At 41.0% G+C, this 22,105-nt stretch overlaps 1 protein-coding gene across 4 annotated transcripts in view; it reads right to left on the bottom strand.

The window, feature by feature from the left end:
• Window positions 1–21,322, bottom strand: part of LOC121853809 (endoplasmic reticulum membrane sensor NFE2L1-like) — a 99,616-nt gene extending 78,294 nt beyond the window's left edge. Inside the window, exons 1-2 of one of the 4 annotated variants that reach the window (XM_042348184.1) lie at window positions 21,233–21,322; window positions 1,136–1,345 (exon numbers count right to left, since the gene is read on the bottom strand). In XM_042348184.1, coding sequence (XP_042204118.1) covers window positions 1,136–1,345; window positions 21,233–21,274 — 252 coding nt within the window. In that variant the 5' untranslated portion in view covers window positions 21,275–21,322. Of the gene's footprint in view, window positions 1–891; window positions 911–1,135; window positions 1,346–1,529; window positions 1,694–21,232 lie in introns of those variants that run through there. The other 3 variants (XM_042348186.1, XM_042348185.1, XM_042348183.1) reach the window with 3 other exon arrangements.
• Window positions 21,323–22,105: the final 783 nt, after the last annotated feature.

Raw genomic sequence — 22,105 nt, 5'->3', positions numbered from 1 at the left:
TATTTCGATACCAATTTTGTAATAAATAAAGATAATCAAATTAAAGGGGTTTCGTCCACAGTAACATTTCAGTTAAAAATTTTGCTGGGCAACACTGTTAAGATATCAGCTTAGATTGTCAGTAATGTGCCTGGTAAATCATCACAATGTTCTTAGTCACTACCATGAACTTTACAAACTCCTTATGAGTCGTGAGGTTACAGTATACACAGTAATTCAAGTGGACAGACCGAGCACACGAACATTAATCAACGTGAGTAACACTCCACCTTCAGGGACCAAATACCATTGACTGACGGTATTTCACATGACCCGGACAACAAAAACCTGTACTGTATTTCTTAATGGTACTAAGTAGGTTTCCTTTAAAACACTGAGTTATATTTTCACAGTTAACACTTTCTTAATATAATCTCCTTAAAACACTTGCTCTTGGGCCAAGAAGAGAGCGGTAATTAAGGATACATCATTATTTTGAGTGGCAAAATCTTGGTTTGTGTCAAGAGTTGCTGAGGTATCACAGAAAACGGACTCTCATGGTAAACATTGGCCAGCTGCTTCTCAGCTGATAAAGAATCATCTAGAACACTGAAAAGTTGCACAGTATAATAGACACCCCTTTTCTGTCGTTCTAACACACATGTTATTTTCCAAAATACTGATATTCAATTTCTGGCACACATTTCAATGTTCACAAGGAAGCGTTCATGAACAACACCACAGCATGACCACACCGGCCTTAACATTATTACACTTTTTTCTGGCCGTTTTCTGGCATTATGGAATAATATCCCAAACCTCCATTAATTGGTGGCTTCTTATACACAACTGCTTTCAATGTGCACTCTAAGATAATCATGAAATGCAACAAAATTTGGAGACGATCAGTACCACCTTGTGAATCACCAAGGTTGAACGATACACAACACACAGATCCACTGCGGCCTATGATTGGCTGGTACCTCGGTGACGTTTACAAACTTGTTCTGTGATTGGCTTATATTCCATGACGTATTTATTAACACGTTGTGGAAGTATAGCGAGTTTTTAAATGTGCGTTTGACAAAAGGTGACTATTATGTATTTTACACACACGATGTAAGGACAAAACACAATTAAAAAATAATGCACTTACCTCTGATGATTTATTCTTTCTGTTCTTGATATTTTCAGAGGAAGGAAGATATGCTTCGGTTGGAGTTATTTCCACAGTTTTAGTTGGACCTTTTATTAACGTTTGACTGAAATCAATCTCTATGCGTTCACCGAACAGAGTTGAAGGAGACATACTCCTCATCATGGGAAGTTCTTCAATTATAGGACCATCCATTTTGTCAAATATTATCTGGAATTAAAAAACAAGAATAGTTATCCACCAAATATAAACTTAGTGTACATGCCTCGTCATGCTTAACTATCAGAAACCTTGAATAACACCCTACAAGTCTACGAACTAATATACCACTTCAAACGTGTTACAAGGCAAACTTTAGCCATAAATCACAAACTAATGTATCAATGAATCTAACCTGTACCAGCTTGGCGAAGATCAAGGCTTAACTCGCGCTAGTACGGTATTATAATCACAAAAAACTTGGTCGAATCGACGTACTTCTGCTCCTTACAAGGCTAACCCAAAACTCAGTCGAGTAGTGGGGCCCCGGACTACGCATGACGTGCAAGGCCATATGCTATACGCTTACTCCAATCTACAATACCCATTACCTTTCTAAATACAACAAAATACACACACACGCACACACACAGTACAGTATACATCTGTTGCACGACAATACTAACACTGTGTGACTGTAGTTATCAAGACTGTAATTAATTTAATATGTTTCAGCGTTTTTAATTAAAGCAATAATGGGCCCGTGTTAAATTCTTGTGCATTTTCTTCCCTTATCTAACCTAATGGTTGTAAACATGTCAACATAACAGTCTCAACACTCAGATACCACCAATATACTGTATTTACTCAATTGTTTATAACTTTCCAAACGTATGAGCGGCAGAAATATATCCACAACTACGAGATTTTTACAACAGTTTTGCCTATCCTGAATACGTGAGGGTAATGTAAACAGCTGAAAACGTGAATAAATTCACCAATGCTATATAATATAACCGGTAATGAATATTAATGGAAGGAGAGGACTGCACTGACGTCGACGGTCTGTTTATCATACCCAGGTGATAGAGAAACGCAAAGCGGAATAAACTAGTTCCCGTCATTATATAGCGACAGGTATACAATAGCTTCTGATGGGCCTGTTAGGCGCTTGGGCGATCAGTCGCGATCTTTATGTACTGTTTGTGATTACTGGGCATGAAATGGCTCCATAATGTTTCAGGACTAGCGCCAGTGTTGATCAAGTCTTGTCTTGAATGAGTTCATATTCGGTGCCATCACAAAACCCTCTGGCAGATTGAACCAAACGTTCAACTCTCACTCCCCAAAAATTACCACTGACAATTTTCTAAACCTGTGGTTTCTTTAACCTAAGGCTGTAACTTCTTGTTGGGAGGGCGGGGGGAACGCATCCGCTAGCTCCAGATATGAGCACTCGTCTGAGTAATGCCCTTTAAAATGCTTAAAGACTTTTATTAAATCACCCCTTGCCCGTCTATTGTAATAGCTAGGCAACTGCAGATGTTAAAAAATCATTCTGGGTACCTGAGGTGCTGCAGGCACAAGTCTGGTGGCTTTTCATTGGATGTTCTTAATCAATTGGCAGTCTCTATTGTATTATCTCAGGGACCATATGGGTGACAGTACTCTCGGGAAATTACCTCACTTTTGAAGAGCGTTATGAAGGACGGGCCATCTAGGCATGTGAATGATCTTCATAAAAGGCTCACATGTTATTTGCGTGATTTCTTTTCTTTTCACAATGGTCTGAGAACTTCAGTTCGTTGTCAACATACACACCCAGATCTGTTTCATATTTGATCTTAGCTGTTGATGTATCTTTAGGGTTGCCATACGTCCGTATTTTCCCGGACATGTCCTCCATTTAGGTCTCGAAATCTTCATCCGGAAGTAGTTGTTAAAATTCCTCAAAAGTCCGGAATTTCAGCTTCCATCATTTTCTCCACGGAAAAAAACATGAAACTGTAATGACGGGAGAGAGGGGGGAGGGGTGGAAACCGTAGGGATCTCGTTCAGTTTTCGTCAGCTGATAAGTCACGTGTACGCCTGTACGGTGTTGTCAACTTAGCTGTCAAATATTTGATTGATAAGGGGGTAGAAGTTGATGAGGTGTTTTGACCAAGTTAATAACCTGAAGCAGTTTGTGGAAAATTACAAGAGTGGTGAATAATTTAGTAATCTGCCAACACATAAAAAGTGGACCAGATACTTTGAAAAACCAAAGAACATTGAATGCCACTCAGAATTGCTAAGAATTGCACAATTCTTCTTTGCTATATCATCTCACAATGCAAATGTAGAAAGAGTTTTTTCACTGTTGCAAAGTCAATGGACAAAGGAAAGGAACAAATTGAGTGTTGAAACAATGAAAGGCATTCTGACTGTACAGTACAACTTCCGAGAAACATCTTGCAGTGACTTCTATACCTTTCTAAAGAGCAATCAGCCAATACTGAAAAAGATCCGATCTACAGAAAAGTATGCATGGGCACATCAAGTCACACATACAGTGGGGGGAAGAAGACTGCAGCTAAGGGAATGAAGATGTTCAGCCTTAAGCAAAGGTAATTTTTTTTATTATTTTTAAGATTTCTATACCATGTATGTTGTATATTAGCCTACATTAAAAACACAATGCAATACAGTACACCGATTCTGGTGTGTGTGTGTGTGTGTGTATATATATATATATATATATATATATATATATATATATATATATATATATATATATATATATATATATATATATATATATATATATATATATATATATATATATATGATAATAATAATAATAATAATAATAATAATAATAATAATAATAATTATGCTATGCAAATATGCAAAATTAATTGTCACGGCTGCTTCAAGGTTACATAGCGCCAAAGTGTGTGCCGGACGGGAGGGGGGCAGGATGTCTTCGGGAACGTCCTCTTTTTTTTAATGTTCAGATATGGCAACCCTATGTATCTTCGTCACGTTGGGACATGCGATATGCATCCTTACTGTTGGTACGATCTAGATGCATCCTCTTGCATTTCGTAACAGCGAATCTTAACAACCATTTTTCTGACCACTCCTGAAGCCGACAGAGATCTATCTTCCTGTATATGCTATGTCAGCCGTGTGGGAGCATCCTGCGGCATCGAGCGACCACATGCACCAGTGAACGCGCTACCTTGATGTAGCAGAGAAACATATGTGTTTTCCTTGATGTGCCCTACGCAGACGCGTGAAGCGTTCGCGAGCTGGAACTAGACGCGCGACCTGGAAGCAGTGATCAAAATATTTTGATCGTCGCTTCCTCAGTCTCGCGAGTCCTCGCATTCTACATCAAAACTAAAGAAGGCTATACATTCATTTTCCACTGTTAACAGCTTGATCTTGCCAAGATATATATCCTTGTGGACTATTAAAGTAGCTGCTAAAAGTTTCTCGAAGAGCGTGAAGCGTTGTTTATTCTCGAGGGCGCTGTGTTATTCTCAACTGTACATTCTTGAATTCCAAATGACTTTGCGTCCAGATGATATTATGGAAAAGTGTAGCACACTTTACAATGTCGACATCATTATCCACCTTTGTTTCAATAGCTTTATTTAAAATTCTCCATTTATTGATACAAATTCCTAATGCACACTCTACAACACGCCTGGCACGTGACAATCTGTAATTACCGTAGTCTCTTTTCTTTGTTCAGAGCATTCCTAGGATAAGGTTTCAACAAATATACACAGGGTGGGTAGGCCTCGTCCCCAATCAGAATACATTCTGGTGTACTCGTGAAACTTCTTTGGATCTTGGCGAAGTTCCTTATAGAGATGGTGAAATTCGCCTACGTCCATCCTCCTCTGATATATGGGATGTTTTTTCTTGGTATATCTGCAGGTACCACACGTTGAAAGGCATCATTTTCTAAAAGTACCAGCAAACGTCTGTGATGCGTAGACAGCATGTATATGCCGGCAAAACACCGACGGGGGGACACAGGTCGCTTTGGAAAGTAGGTCGCGCGTCTACGCCCTGGTTGCTCGATGCAGGCACATGTGGTACCTGCGGAGGTAGCGAGGAAAAAACATCCCATTTATCAGAGGAGGTTGCTGGATGGAAGTAGGCGAATTTTAAATAAAGCTATTGAAATAAAGGTGGATACTGCTATTGACACTGCAAAGTGTGCTACACTTTTCCGTAATATCATCATTGACACAGAGGGTCTGGACGCAAAGTCATATGCAATTCAAGAATGTACAGTTGAGAATAACACAGCAGTCTCTAGAATAAACAATGTTTCACATTCTTCAGCAAAGAATGTGAGAGAAACATTTTGCATCTACTTTAATAGTCCACAAGGATATATATCTTGGCAAGATCAAACTGTTAACAGTGGAAAATTAATGTAAAGCCTTCTCTAGTTTTGATGTAGAATGCGAGGACTCGCGTGACTGAGGAAGCGACGATCAAAATATTTGATAGCTGCTTCCAGGTCGCGCGTCTAGTTCCAGCTTCCTAGTCGCTCACGAATGCTTCAAGCGTCTACGTGGGACATATCAAAGAAAACACATATGTTTGTCAGATACACCAAGGTAGCGCGTTCACTGGTGTGGTCGCTGGATGCCGCAGAACGCTCGCACAAGGGACATAGCCTAAGGCTTCATAATTCACTTGCTTCTTAATTTCCATGAATAACTTAGCGTCGTTCGTAAACATTTGTATGTAGTAGTGAATAACATCTATAATATTAATGAAGCAGACAAACTACGGTTTGTCCCCAGCACACTCCCGTGGCACCCCGCTTGTCACAGGTACTCATAACGATTTCGTTTCCTTAATCACCACAAATCGCTTGCAGTCATGAAGCAAGTCTCCGATCCACGCCAGGATAATCCTAAGTGGTCTCATTAATGCTAGATAAATATATAAAATAGCATTTGCAGTTTTGTTGACAACGCTCTTAGATATAAGACTTGCCTTTTACATACATAAATATATTGTTGCCTAAGTTTAGGTCATTACTTGTCATTACCCCTAAATATTTTTCATATTCAAACTCCTACGTTGTTGAGTTCATAGCTGGTCACCCTTTGTTTCTTTAACCACTCCTAGAACTATGGGTCCTCCTAATCCTCTCCAGTTTTCACCTAAATTGCGCCCTATTATGAAGCAGCACCAAATCTAAATATTCTGTCGTATACGCCTATATCTATGTCATTTACGAGTACATAAAGAAGAGAAACGGTCTAAAGATCCTGAGGTACACCACTTGCATCGTTCTCCAATCGCATATGAGACCAGTTATGTTAACTCTGTTGCCCTCCGATGCCGTGTGCCTCTATTTTACTTATTAATCTCTTGTGTCGGACCTCATCAAAAGCTTGGCTAAATTCGAGGTAACTAATATCATAATTGTAACTATCGTCTACTGCTTCTAAAACAACACCTGATGATTAAACACCCTAAAGTTACCTGGGAGATTAGATTAGGTTATATTGGAGTGGTTAATCTTAAGGTGAAATAAGCTGGGGGGGGAGGGATCTTCAGATGACCTAAAAATCAGCCAAAATACAATTACATTCTTTCTTGCAGTCAACTAAAACTCTGTCAACATCGAGAACTGGTGACTTATTTGGTTTTATTAATTCGCTTACTAACTTCATGACTCGTCAATAGTACTTTACATAATTTAGTTTCTTTGTGAATCGTTTAGGCAATAGCTACTTGGGGAACCATATCACACAGGTATAGTAGGTAGTAGGCACACAGGTAGTAGGTAGAAGGCAGCTATCAAACAGGAAGGTACTACAGCCTGGGAAGATATTGGAAGCATAATGTGTTGTCTAATGGTAGACTGGTGCCATATGGCACCACTTTCTGCCTCATTTACACATAATTGCAGGGTCTCAATTGTTTCTCTTACTATTGACAACACAACATTTATATATTGTTTCTCACTCTTGATTTTTTTTGTATGTCTTTATTATTATTATTTACTATTATTATTATTATTATTATTATTATTATTATTATTATTATTACATTTTCGCCCCTCAGGCCCTGATGTAGGCCAGTGACCTGTGCCCGGGTGGGCTAATCCCAGTAAAAATAAATAAAAAATCTCTGGTGAAATCTGATAAAAGAAAATACTTATTCAAAACATTACTCCTTTCCTCTAGCTGACCTGAAGTTGACTGTCGTGACCCGGTCTTTTGGTTGGGTTTTTGTTTGATACATATGAAGAAAAAAAATGGATTTATCTCTCCTTTCTTAGCTTCTCTAACTACATAGTCCTTTCTGGCGCGTCTGCTGCGGCAGGTGAACGACTCCCTGTTTGAGTTCTTCTCTACAATTTGTTCCGCCCAATAATATTTTTTAGATGCTTATTCACCAATTTAAGGTCATGGCAATTCGTTCATAACAGTCCAGATGATATATATATATATATATATATATATATATATATATATATATATATATATATATATATATATATATATATATATATATATATATCTTTTGGGCTGCTGCTTCTGTTCGGATAGCACGTAGAGGAGTGAAGCTGCCTTGATCAACGTTCTGAATTCTCTCCCCATATGACCTACTTACTACCAGGTTTATATCTAAAAGCGTTGGTTTTCATCATATATTATGTTGGAATCCCAAATGGGAAAAACACTCCTTTATACAAAGACACTTTTGATAAAATTCATTAAAATTCCAATCCTCTTAAAGATACTCAAGTACTGTACTTACATGGCAGATGTTGCCAAGTGTTCAGGGAATTTGTCCGTAACTGAACACAGACGCTAAATTCCTTTTGAATACTGTATATTGATGAATCAAAGTCAACCATCAAACCTTCCTCTGGACAAAATGGTCACGGCAGAACCATATATGACTCTACTGTATATTGTACATTCTTCTCCACTAATGCTAATTAATCCTCCCAATCTTTCATCCCCAAATGTTCCATACCAGCCTCTCTAGTTCCCCGCAAATATTTGTACATCTCCTAATTTTTTATAATGTCCTTACATTAGGCTTTTCGTGTTGTTCATTTACATCTAAGGTTTCGTTTTACTCTGATAATACAGGTCAGCTCCTGAGGGTACTCTTTAAGCACGGGAGGTAATAAAGTTGGACCGACAGGTGACGCTCATCCAACGGGAACGTCTGAAAATCGTCTTTAGTGTCTGATCATGAGTGTTTGGGGGCAAAATTAACGTTCAGTGACGTAGGAAGTCCGGTTACTCTCCTTACCAGAACAGCATGATGAAACAAAACAGAAGTTGGGAATCAGTTATGGGTAAAGGACTGTAAGTTAGCCATGGCCTCAGAACATAACCCCTTCGGCAAAACTGACGAAGTTAATCCCTTCAATGTAAACATGCCATGTCATGGGCAACATATGAAAAAAAAGATTGACAAAGAACTTGGTCTTATTATGTCAAATTCTGAGCTTCTTAGCTTAAAAAAAATGCCTGGGATATAGCCCGAGCAAGGAAAATCCCCAGAAAAGACACTAGATGCACCCATTTCACCCACCTGCTTCGAGGGACATCCTGAGACATAATGGGAAGGAGGGGGTAGGTAAAACGGACCACTGAGCGATTACTGTATTCTACAATCAGTAGGGAGTAAGAGTCATATTACTTACCTCACGCCACCTCCTGGTTGCCTGTACAGTGTAAATGAATAATAACAAGGGTAAAATGCGTATAATGTTAACCACTATCCACACTGTTCCCACCAGTAATATCCGCACCACTGTCACGCACACACTATATGAAACAGACAAGATATACCCCTGTGTATCAAGCTGTAGACATAAAAACTGGACCTCACAGTCGTTTATCATATCTGATAAGGAGTTGCGGTGGACTGTAGCAATGAATAGTGTACTATAAACTGTGTGTGTGTGTGTGTGTGTGTGTGTGTGTGTGTGTGTGTGTGTGTGTGTGTGCTTAAATTACATAAGCAAAGTCTTCTTAGATTTCTGTTTGAATTAGATAGATGTATGACGGTGCAGGAGAACTTCACGAAAAACTATTTCTTCAGTTTAGCGTCACTAATGTTTGGGAGTTTCTGATGGAGGCACTTTAAACCTTCACCACCTTTAATAAGTTTTTCATTAAAGCTTGCTTGGTGTACAGTGGTGGTAAACACACATACTGCGAGATCAAAGTGATTCATGTTACATCCTTTTCTTACCAGGAATGTAATTCTCACGTGGAGTCCAGTCAATTCTCTGGTAATGTTCTTTTCCAGCATGGCTGTCCTAAGCACCTAAGAAAAAAATGTGAAACCATCTTGCGTGCCCATGAGTAGGCCTATAATATGTCCTATTGAAATTCGTTGTACAGGTATACTAAATTACCACAGTCATATTCTGACAGGACTCTTTTAGATGAACTGAGTTAGCCATTGGTATGCTAGGTAACTGATTTAAACTTTTAAGAAGAACAGGTTTAAAACTGGTTTTGGAGCTGTCACTAAAAAAGACAGTACTGTACTGTACTCAGACTTGTGACCTTGCACATCTAAAAGACCATCAAACCACAACTGCTCCACACTGAGGACCTTAATGAACCCCTCTTTGTGTTTCCTAAGAGAGAAACATGAACACCCATGTGCAGGAGATTCCACTGCTGTAATCTTGAACTTCACAATTGTCTTTTGCTTCGAGAGCTCAAGATCCTTAACAAGTCAGTCAGCTTGTCATTCGTAATATCTACGTATATTCAATATCGTGACAACCAGATGTGATACAGCAAAACTTAGGGCAGATTTGTAATCAACCAGCTTCAAATTAGTAAGAACATCCAATATGATTCATGAACTAAAAACCTTGCTGACCGGTGTAATAATATTAAAATATTTATTCAATATAGACAAAAATTAATAATAATAATAAAAACAATGATAATACTAACAATAATATTAATAGTATTAGTAGTATTAGTAATAATAATAATAATAATAATAATAATAATAATAATAATAATAATAATAAGGGATGCATCAATAATAAAATACCTGTTTTTTTTTAATAATACCGATACCGATATTTTACAATTTATACCGATACAGATTAATTGGTCGATACCAATAGCTAGAATCCAAGGCGGTTTCTTTCCATATACACTGGCCGCCTTAGGTCTGAAACTTACACTCTAAGCCAGATCTAGAAAGAGGTTCATTTTTGGTGTGGAATCCCATTGAAACACAGCCAATTAACTTTTCTCTTCGGTTATCTTAGTAGACCATCTTTAATTTGTTTTGTATTTATATTTTGAACAATCGGATGCTACAACACTCACTATAATCGCCGCTAATTTGAAGGTGAGGTCAATTTGGCTTGGCATTTTAAAGGGATATTAATATATGATGGTCCACGATAACTAAACAAATGTGGCTCAAGAAAGGCCTCAACATTTGGTTGACGTGACCTGCTAAGAGCTGTTCTGAGCAAAATAGTCAAACCTCTTGATCAGCTGAACAAAGTAAATACGTCACTGTACTGCATAAAATGGCTGCTTTAACTACCATTAATCTGTTGACTGTCACTAACAAGAATTTCAATGTTATCCCTCACCACCAAGAATGACATTGAGCGTTTTAATTACGTACCAGATTTATTTGGTTGAGGAAAAAGAAAATTGTCATAATTCCCTTAGTTCATATTAGTGACGCTACTCAAAAGACGAATCAGTTGGGAGGTGCAGGAGAAGGCGCCACATAATGTCATCAATATGTTGTGCGTCGTCATGAGCAGCAAGAGGAGTGGTGGCCAGGAATACGGTCTGACTTAATATTCTCACACACTTGTTATCTCGGTGTGCTGAGTATGTGGACACCACCACCACCACAGTGTTCTGATGTGTATGTGTGGACGCCACCCACAAAGTGTGTTGGTGGACGTGTGGACGTCATCCTACCACCACCACTTACGCAGAGTGTGTGTGTGTGTGTGTGTACACTCAGGGTGGTGAAATGCGTCTAGTGTGACAGCATTATGTTAGTGTTAAGGTGCAAGCACTGCTTGCTCCCTCTCGCTTTCAGGGGAACGAGAGCTTCGGCCCCAAAGCCGACAACAGTTGCAGATATTGACTATGAGGCTACAGTCACTGAATGCCGCATAGATCTGCGGCTCAACTAATTCAACACAGCTAGGATAGCTACTTATGTATTAGGATATTTAATATTAAGGTAATAAAATGGCGGCGAAGATGTGGCTATTGGGGGAGGCTGGAGGCTATTTAAAAAAAAGGAGTAGGAGTAGTCATTCCTTCGCCACCATTCACTTTGGCCGTGCTGTCGTTCTGTCGTAATGGACCTTCGAATTTTGTTTACTTCACTGGTATTGTAGTAGTAGTAGTAGTAGCAGTGCTCCAACAAGAAATAAAATTTGAAACAACTGGGGTCAAACAAATGGCGTATGCTGACGACCTTACAGGAGCAGGAAAAGTGGAGGGCATCAAAAGGTGGTGGGACTTGGTAACATCGCGAGGTCCACAAATCGGGTACCACCCAAACGCCAGCAAGTCCTTCCTCATCGTGAAGCCAGAACATTATGAACGGGCAAAGGAGGTTTTTGGCGGAAGTGAGGTCAAAATAACTAAGGACGGCCAAAGACATCTAGGCGCAGTAATTGGCACTACGGACTTCAAGACCGAGTACGTAGCGGGAAAGGTGAATGAGTGGGTTATTGAAATCCAAGCTCTGACTGAGATTGCTAACACAGAGCCACATGCGGCTTTTGCTGCATTCACCCATGGAGTCAAGCATCGTTGGAACTACCTGATGCGTACTATCCCTGATATCGGACACCTCCTCCACCCTCTGGAAGAAGCTATCAGTGTCAAGTTCATTCCCAAATTAGTGAAACACACTCACTTAACCCCAGCAGAAAGAGCACTTCTTGCACTTTCATCAAGACTGGGAGGGATGGGACTAACCAATCCAGAGGAGATTGCAGCCACCGAACATCAAAATTCACTTAAGCTCACGGCAGCCCTCACCGACCACATAATAGCCCAGAATGCAACAGGGGAGGTCGAGACCAGTGAAGTAAACGAGATTCGTAGGTCCATTACGACAGATCGACAGCACTGCCAAAATGATAAGTTGCAGCAACTGTTGCTGCAGGTTCCAGAAAATTTGAAAAAAAAAGTAGCTATAGCGCAGGAGGTGGGCGCCTCGAACTGGTTAACTACGTTACCGATAAGGGCAAATGGTTTCAGTCTTAACAAACAAGAATTTACAGATGCCATTGCTCTAAGGTACGGTCGGCCAGTAGAAGGTTTGCCCTCCCAATGCGTGTGTGGCTCTTCCTATGACGGCGATCACGCCATGGTGTGCAAGAAAGGGGGCTTCATATGCATGAGGCATGACGAAGTAAGGGACCTTACAGCAAATATGTTGAAGGAAATCTGCCGGGATGTCATGGTAGAACCGACCCTCCTTCCATTGGATGGTGAGATCTTCCAACATAGGACTTCAAACACATCTAACGAAGCCCGTGTTGACGTCAGTGCTCGAGGATTCTGGACGCAGGGACAGAGAGCTTTCTTCGACATCAGGATTTTTGATCCCATGGCCGCATGTCACCGTAACCTAGCTCTCGATGCTGCACATAGGAGGAACGAGAACGACAAGATAAGGGCATATGGAGAGAGAATCCAAAACGTTGATCAAGGCAGCTTCACTCCTCTAGTGTTCACAACTTCTGGTGGGATGGGACCAAGTGCAAGATGTTTCTACGCCAGACTTGCGGAGTTGTTCTCCGAACAGAAGCAGCAGCCCAGAAGTTACGTTACAGCCTGGATGAGATGTTGACTGTCTTTCTCTCTCCTTCGGTCGGCTTTGCTCTGCCTCAGGGGAACGAGAGCTTCTGCCCCTACTCCGACAACTGCCGCAGATATTGACTATGAGGCTACAGTCACTGAATGCCGCATAGATCTGCGGCTCAACTAATTTAACACAGATAGGATGGCTACTTATGTATTAGGATATTTAATATTAAGGTAATAAAATGGTGGCGAAGGTGTGGCTATTGGGGGCTGGCTGGAGGCCACGTTTAAAAAAAAAAAAAAAAGTAGTAGTAGTAGTAGTAGTGTGTGTGTGTGTGTGTGTGTGTGTGTGTGTGTGTGTGTGTGTGTGTGTGTGTGTGTGTGTCCACAACCCCCAAACGGTGTGTTGGTATATGTAAGCCCCAACATGGTGTCATTATGTGTGGGACTTTACCTCCCAAATGGTGCACTGGTGTGAGATCCCTACATGACCTATTTCACGGTATGTGTGAAAACCGCCTAACACCTCCCACACGATGAGATGGTGTGTGTAGCTGCCCCCATTACTTCCCACATGGTGTTGGTGTTTGGGGGAGCCCCATTACTTCCCACACAATGTGCCGGTGTGGGATCCCACATCGTCTCCCACACAGGTTGCTGGTTGGTGTGGGAGCCTTCCACCATCCCACATGGTGCATTGTGTGTGTGTGAGGCCACACCACCTTTCACAGGGAGTATTGGTATCCCCACCATCTCCGACATGGTGTGTTGTTGAGCCAAACTTCCTCTCACACGATATAATGGTGTGTGGGAACTACCACACCACTTCCCACACTGTGTGTTTTGTGAGTCCCTACCACCTCCCATAATAATGTTGGTGTGGGGGAGCACCTGTTATGTTCCACACGGTGTACTGTGTACAATGTACACAGTACACCGTGGGAGATCATATGTACACTGTACATATGATCTCCCACCATCTTCCACGGTGACATGTACGAGCAATCCCCCCATGCCCTTTCTTACAGCGAGGGGGGACACATTGCCTGCCACCACTACTGGCTAGAGAGAGGTTGACTAACAAGCCTACCTTCACGAGGTGCCCAGTGAGGCATCATCCCGTTCATCTGAGGTAATCCAACTTGATATAAATGTGGATGAAACTTTCATGAGGCAACACTTGTTTTCTTTGCTCTCCACGACAACACAATGTAAATATTATGAAACACTGTGAAATTAAAGGGTAAGCATGAACTGTGGTCCTTCTTCACAAAATGGGGATTGTGGTTTAATTCCCATACCTGAATATACCGTACAAAAGGCTAAGACATCTAATAATAACACTAAGTGCTTGAGTAAGTACCTTAGGAATATTATTTGGCAGAAAAAGTGTATATTGTAATGTATAGTATACAGAAGAATCAAACATGGTGACGTCCACCATCAAAATTATGCTAATAATTTATCCAGAAGGGTAAAGAAATACATTAGAAAAGCAAAATGAGACTGAAGTTAAAGTGACTAGGGAAGTGAAAATTAACCCACAAGGATTTTTCCATTAGTATCAAACTAAACCCTAGAAGAAGACTGCACCAGTACAATCAGATTCAGGTCAGCTAACTGATATCATGCAGGGGAAAATGAGAAATAAAAGAAAATTATATATTGTATCACTTTTGTCGAGCAAAAACCTAATTATAATCCCAAGGTAGCTACTATCTTTAGAGAGAGTGGAGAAAATAAACTAAGTGAGCTAGTAGTAATTAGTAACGATGTTAATAAATAGTTAAACTAAAACCTAATAAGTCGCCCTTAATGAGCTTGTTTGGTGTCACAAAATCGGCCTTTGTGCCTGAATCCTTTAGGATAGTGAATGTAATATCGATTTTCAAACAGGGGAGATAGGTCATTATCCTCAAACTACCGCCCAATTAGTGTAACACCAATTGTGGGAAAGTTAACGGAAACAATACAGTAGGTAAAAATTGTATTCGAAATCTGCTCAAGAAACTCACGTCGATTAATGACTCACAACACGTCTTCATAAGTGGCGTTTGAGTCTGACAAAAATAGTGTCATTCTTTTCAATTGTTGTCGAATTACTTGATGGACACTTATGACCCACGGAAGACTAGTATGTACAACGGAGGCTCATGGTACTGGAGAGGGACTTATAATTGCATTACGGCATGGTGAGAGACAGGAATCAGGGTCAGCATAAATGGCACAAGGCTCAGTACTTGGACCATTATTATTTACTGTATCTATTAACGACATGTAGGCGTTAACAGCAACATTAGTAAATTTGCTGAAGACACAAAAAACTTTTAGTGTGGAATGAAAAATGGCAGATGCAATTTAATGTGAAACAATGTAAGGTTCTGAGGAAAGGGAATTGAAACAGGACAAACAATTATCAGCTGAATAACGTATAGAGAAATCTGATTGGGAGAGAGATTTATGGGTAAACGATAAGTAGGGACCTAAAACCAAGACAGCAATGCAGGTTTTTTTCTCCCAAATAAGATTAACAAAGTACAGTAGTGCACTCGGGTTCATATATGAGAACGTGAGTAACAAGCCAAATGAGGTTATCTAATATACTGTAGGACTAGGCGTGAGTCTGTCTGTCTGTTCTGGGCAGCCGAAACGGCACAATCGTTTTTCATCAAACTTGGTGGAAGAATCGCAAAAAATTCGTAGAGTGGAACAAACCTGGTGGTCGATGGTTTCTTTAGGATGGCATTAATTAACCATTTTATTTACGATGGAAAATGATGCAAGTCTACAGACTTGGCGCACCCTAATTAACCATGCAAGTCTACAGACTTGGCGCACACTAATTAATCATGCAAGTCTACGGACTTGGCGCACCCTAATTAACCATGCAAGTCTACAGACTTGGCGCACCCTAATTAACCATGCAAGTCTACCGACTTGGCGCACCCTCATTTGATGTACGCTAGCCAAGCACGAGCGTTCAAACTTTCACTGGGCACGAAGGTGCCCGCGATCAATTGTCCTAAAACTATACTCGTACTGTATCTCGCCTATGTGACACCACACTTGGATTATGCGGCTCAGTTTTCGTCACCGTACTATAGAATGGATATTGACTCCATAGAAAGCGTTCAGAAGAGGATCGCAAAGTTATTTACGTGCATTACAAGACTTGAGTATAGAGAGAGGTTAAAAAAGTCTAATTTGTATTCTCTTGTATATGACGTAGAGTGAAGGGGCGATGTGACGGAAGGTGGGAGTAAATAAAGGTGCTGTAACTGAAGTAATTGGACAATGAAATCAGGATCGAACACGAAGCAATTGTTTTAAATTAGATATAAATAGATTTAAGCGGGAATTATATAAACAAAAAGTTGAAAATCGAGTTATGAATGAGTGGAACAAGTTACCAAACATAGGAACATAGGTCCACTGCAGTTTCCACCAGCCGAGTTCATATACTTTTATACTTTTACTTTTATCCTCTTCACCACTGATCGGCTCGTTAGTTGCTTGGGCGATCGGTTACGTCTCTGTTACGCACTGTTGGCAAGTACTGGGCATGCACTGGCTCCTGAATGTATCTGAACCTGCTCCAGTGTTGGTCAAGTCTGGTCTTGAAAGAGCTCACACTCGGTGCCGTCACCACACTCTCTGGCAGATTGTTCCAAGAGTTTACAACTCTCACTCCGAAAAGGTTACCCCTCACAGTTATCCGGACTTGCGGCTTCCTTAACCTTAAGCTGTGTCCCCTTGTGAGGCGAGCGCCCGCCAGCTCCAGGTAAGGACACTCGATTGAGTAGTGCCCTCTGAGATGCTTGTATACCTCAATCAGATCTCCCCTTGCCCGTCTGTAGTACAAGCTGGGCAAGTTCAGGCGCTCCAATCTCCCAGGGTAGCTGAGGTGCCGCAGTGCAGGCACCAGTCTGGTGGCCCCCCTTTGGACATTTTCAATCAGCTGACAGTCCCTAGCATATCTCGGGGACCAGACGGGATGATAGTACCCATGCGGGGAAGCACTTCACTCTTGAAGATCGTTACGAGGAAGGGACCATCTAGATATCTGAACGACCTTCTTATGAGACCTAATAACTTAGTTGCCTGGTTTACCTTCTTCTCGCAATGGCCCGAGAACTTCAGTTCATTGTCGACGTATTGTACACACCTAGGTCCTTTTCACATTCCGTCTCATTTAATGCAGTCTCTTCGTCCCGTTGGGACATATGATACGCCTCCTTACCGTTGGTACTCCCAGGTGCATCCTCTTACACTTCGTTACATTGAATTTCAGCAGCCATTTCTTCGACCATTCTTGAAGCTCAGAGAGATCCCTCTACAGCTCTTCACAGTCCGCTTGGTTCTTAATTTCCCGAAATAACTTGGTGTCGCCATCAAACATTTGTATGGAGGAATGTACATCTTCAGGCATGTCATTTATGGAGCAAACAAACAGCAGCGGGTCCAATACACTGCCTTGTGGTACCCCGCTTGTGACGTGTACACATGATGATTTCGTGCCATTAATCGTCACACACTGCTTGCGGTCATGTAGTAAGTCCTCTACCCACGCCAGGACATTTTCCCGAAACCTGTACCCTTCCAGTTTAATTTTCAGTCTTTCATGGGGTACACTGTCAAAAGCCTTGGCAAAATCTAGGTAAATATTGTCGATATTACCATCCTGATTTAGAATTTAGGTCCAAATATCGATTACCCTGAGTAATTGTGTTAAGCAGGAGCGCCCCGGCATAAAACCGTGTTGGCAATCATTTACGAGGTTATTTCGTTGTAGATGTTCCATCATGGCATCTCTTATAATGCTCTCAAGTACTTTACATATTATGCTTGTTAGGTGGTCTGGTCTATAGTTATTCGTGGAGTAACGATCGCCCTTCTTGAAGATAGGATTCACATAAGCCATTTTCCAATCACTGGGGACCTTTTGTCCATCCAGGCATTTACTGAACAGGATCTTCAGGGGCTCAGCAAGCTCAGTGCACAACTCCCTCAGCACTCTGGCATGCACCAGGTCCAGTCCGGGACTTTTATGAACCTTTAGCTTTGACAGTCTATTTTTTATAATCTCTTCTGTGAACACAATGTGTGTCAGTGCTGTATCGTACAGCCTATCCTCAAACACAGGGAGATTGTTCGCATCCTCGCTTGTGAACTCCGAGGAAAAGAAGCTGTTCAATGCCTCGTCTTTGTCCTGGCCAGGCTCTGACTGCCTACCATCATCAAGCCTCAGATCTGATACTCCTACTCGACTTTGCATAGCGGTAAAACGCCTTTGGGTTTGTCCTGACCTCGCTTGCAACCAGCCTCTGGAACTCCTTTTGAGCCCTTCTACACTCTATCTTTGCTTGGTTCCTGGCTTTTGCATGCATCCTCCTGTCCAGCTCATCGTTCGACCTCACCCACGTCTTGAATTTCTGAGTTTTCTTAACTTTGTCGACCGCCGCATGGTTCATGTGAAGCGGTCTCCTTGTATTTCTAGAGGTACTGGATTTGGTCCGCGTTCTTATGCCTCAGTGAGTCAGGCCAGTGGATACCCCTCATCTCCTCCCTCATCCTGTCATAATTACCCTTGTAATATTTGCACCTTGGCCTGGTTATGTCGTGCACTGAGTAACAATTGAACCTGAAAGACAGCATTACATGGTGGCTGGTGCCAACTGGGGCTAGATGTTCCATTTTGGCCACCATACCCTCCTGGTTTGTTATGATGAGGTCCAGTGGCTTGGGTGTTTGCTCCCCTCTGCAATGCTGGAACAAAAAATTATCTTTGAGTTTCTACAAAAAGAGTAGTGGGGTTATTTAGGTCATTTGGCGTGTGCTCATTTTTCCAGTCGATGTCACCATAGTTAAAGTCCCCCATGATAAGGAGGTGGCTAGAGTTGAGCCTTGCTGCATTGCCAATTAAGGCTCTTAAGTTCCTTTGGTTTGGTGAGCTGCAGGTTGGGGATCTGTAGATATGCACCCGACAATAAGTACATCTTCTCCCTTCAACTTAATTTTACACCACTTTGATTCTTCAAAAACATCTTCTCCCCACACCCTCACCTGGCTTGCTCTAAGGTCTTGCCTAGCATAGATAACTACACACCTCTTGCAAGTTACTTGAGAAAGGTTCGTAAATAAGTCATATCCGTCAATACTGAACTCACATTCCTCCGGGTCGATTCTCCCATTCTTGTACAACAGTTCTACAACTTCTACTATATCGGGTTGGTGTACCTTCAGTAGTGTTTCAAATTCCTCTCTCTTGTCAAGGAACGTGTCAGTATTAGTGTACATAACATTCAAGCCGGAATTTGTTATCGGTAACGTCTTTGTTCTTGGTAACAGCACTTCACAGTAAGCTCAACCACACAGGTTACAAAAATTGTGCTTATGCAATATATAGCACGTCATGCCTATATATATGCGTTACTTATTTATATACACCGTATTTATTTACTATTTATGTATCAATTTATCCTCTTTCACGTTTTGGAGACCACTTCCCTGGTCTGTGACCTATCTCGAGCATAAGCATTAGGCTTCGAGGAGAACGTTCAACACTGAAGTTCAGCATTTAAAGTAATAGCACAATGCATAACGCATTTTGAAGGGTCAATAACCAAACTGACAATAAATTGATAGATAAGAAAATTAATAACCTAAGTAAAGAAAACTAGATTCTGGCGCCTTAAAAATTGAGCTTGTCACACAGATGGGGTGGAGACCATCCCCTAACAAAATATTAAAGACCTTAGTTGGTCTATGGTTATCAGATAGTGAAGCTGATAGACTGCCAAAAACCAAGGTTCCATATTTATCAGGATTAACAAGTTTGAAACTCCTCAGTGACAAACAAATAAAGACCTAACATCGGAACGAACAAGTTCTGAAAAAAAATCGTCCATAGGGAACGATCCAATGACTAGCACAGATGTACAAGAGGCATAACACAGGCTGACATTGTGGAAGTGGAAGAATCATGACCATGTCTGTCCCCTGAACATACAGCTCGAGGTTCCTAGCATCTCGAATTATTTCTCACGTCTACTACAAGTATTCTATTGACCTCGTTTATCTACAGTAACACATCACTTAGGAGAGCATTAACACAAGGCTGCACACACCTTCCCTTGAAGAACGAAACTTAAGTCAGTCGATGAAATATCGGTTGTGAAGTCACAGTTTTGTCGCTACTCAATGAAAATTATGGACAGCATCATGAAGAACTTTGAGCTGCAGCGTTCATGGTGCCGGCCAGTCTGCACCAACAAACACTGAAGGGTACCCGAGTTTCTGTGCAATGGAACGAATGTGTTTGTTGATCGTTGTTTTAAAAGGGCTAAAAAATCCTTTCATTCCTCTCAAACCAGGCAAATTCCTACACTTAAGAATATTTTGACTCTGCCCTATCGTAATGAATATGTCCCGTTTGTTCGGTCCCTCAAGCTTCTAAATATTAATGTTGTTTTCAAGTATGACTCAACCATTACCAATATGTTAATAAGAAATAGCCCAAGTTTGAATGTAAATGGAAGTGTTTATTGTATTCCATGTAGTAAATGTAATTGTAATTATGTAGGTCAGACAGGAAAACACTGCAGCTCAGAATCAAACAACATAAGTATAATATCAGAACAGCATCTGAAAGCAGTGCCTTGTTCGTTCATGTTAGGAATAATAATCATCCCATTGCTTGGGAAAAAAGCTTAGAAGTATTTAAATCATCTTGTGTCACAGAAAGACTTCTGGTTGAAGCTAGTTTGATTAAGGAATTAAAATCAATAAACCTTAGTGATGGTCAGTTCAAAACTGATATGTTACATAAATTTATTTGTCAGTGGCCCAAGGTTAAAAATGCTTTGAAAATCTTTGATCTCGATGTATGATAGTTATTTAGTGGGTCCCTTATTTTTGACCTGACCTGACTAGTCACGTCACCCCCCTTCTCTTAAGCTCCTCTACGTGTGTGTTGGTGTGGGGATTAGTGGATGACATCATTATGACCTGACCTCATGTTTTTAAGGTCACCCTGTATATTTAAGCCTCTCTCTGTCCATGTAATCCAGTTGCCTCTGAAGATGTCTTGAATAAAAACGAAAGCTAAGGTGCTCCGTTGTTTCCCTTTTCCCGTGTGATTTTATCAAGATACATACATACATACATGACTCTTCAACAATGCTACAAAGGCTAATGACATGTACAGGTATATTATTATTTATACTTCTGAACAACTCTCTCATAGTGTGGATCAACACCCCGCAACAGAAAACTGAGCATATTAACTCACCTCATTTTCCACTTTAATTCTCTTTGTCACGATAAAATCCATGGCTTGGCAAGTCTGAGTTAGTAGAGGAACAAATATCCAGCCGCGTTCAGGACAGTGTCGTGTGTCACACTGGCGGGCACAACGACAGTGTGTTGTCACTGGTAACCTTGCTGTGAGTCAAATCTTGGGTTGCCTACCCGCCGCTTACTACTTCACCAGCCCTGCCCCCCCGCACCCCTTGCATCATCTCCCATCACTCCTTGTGTATCGCATTGTGTTGATTATAATTTATGAAACACCGAAGTGTAACTAATGTTTCCATTTTGACATATAAGCCACGATGTTATGATTAAGAAAAAAGAAGGTGGGGCTACCCAACCCCGCTTGGGAAGGCAATGACCCGCACCCACTTTGGCTACAAGCATTGATGCTCACTCTCCCTTCTATGCAAGACAGACATGGAGACATAAATGGCTCAGATAAGGGTGCAAAAGGAAATTTATTAAAGAAATGAAGGTCTAAAATAATTTCTGAGAGTCCAAGTGCAGGTACTGTAGTGTCGCAAATATGTAACCGGCAGTCCCGGGTTAACACGCTTGAGGGAGAATTCGCTCCCGGTTATTTAATCCTGTATTTTCACCCCCGAAAAAGTTATATCCCCATGCATTTCACTCCTGGCAAATTCACTCTCAGAAATTATTTATTAAGGTAAAAAGATACACAACATTAAAAGTGACAAGGCCCTATCCTTGGACCCACCCTGTTTGTTATCTACATAAATGACAGAGATGAAAACTACCGAGCATGTCACGGCGGCATCACAACAACACAGAAAGACCTGCAAGCTGTTCAAATGGTCTCGAGACTGGCAAATGCTCTAACCATTACAAA

The sequence above is a fragment of the Homarus americanus genome, unplaced genomic scaffold (genome assembly GCF_018991925.1).
Source record: "Homarus americanus isolate GMGI-L3 unplaced genomic scaffold, GMGI_Hamer_2.0 scaffold18703, whole genome shotgun sequence".
Taxonomy (NCBI): domain Eukaryota; kingdom Metazoa; phylum Arthropoda; class Malacostraca; order Decapoda; family Nephropidae; genus Homarus; species Homarus americanus.
This window is presented reverse-complemented; position numbering and strand designations above follow the sequence as displayed.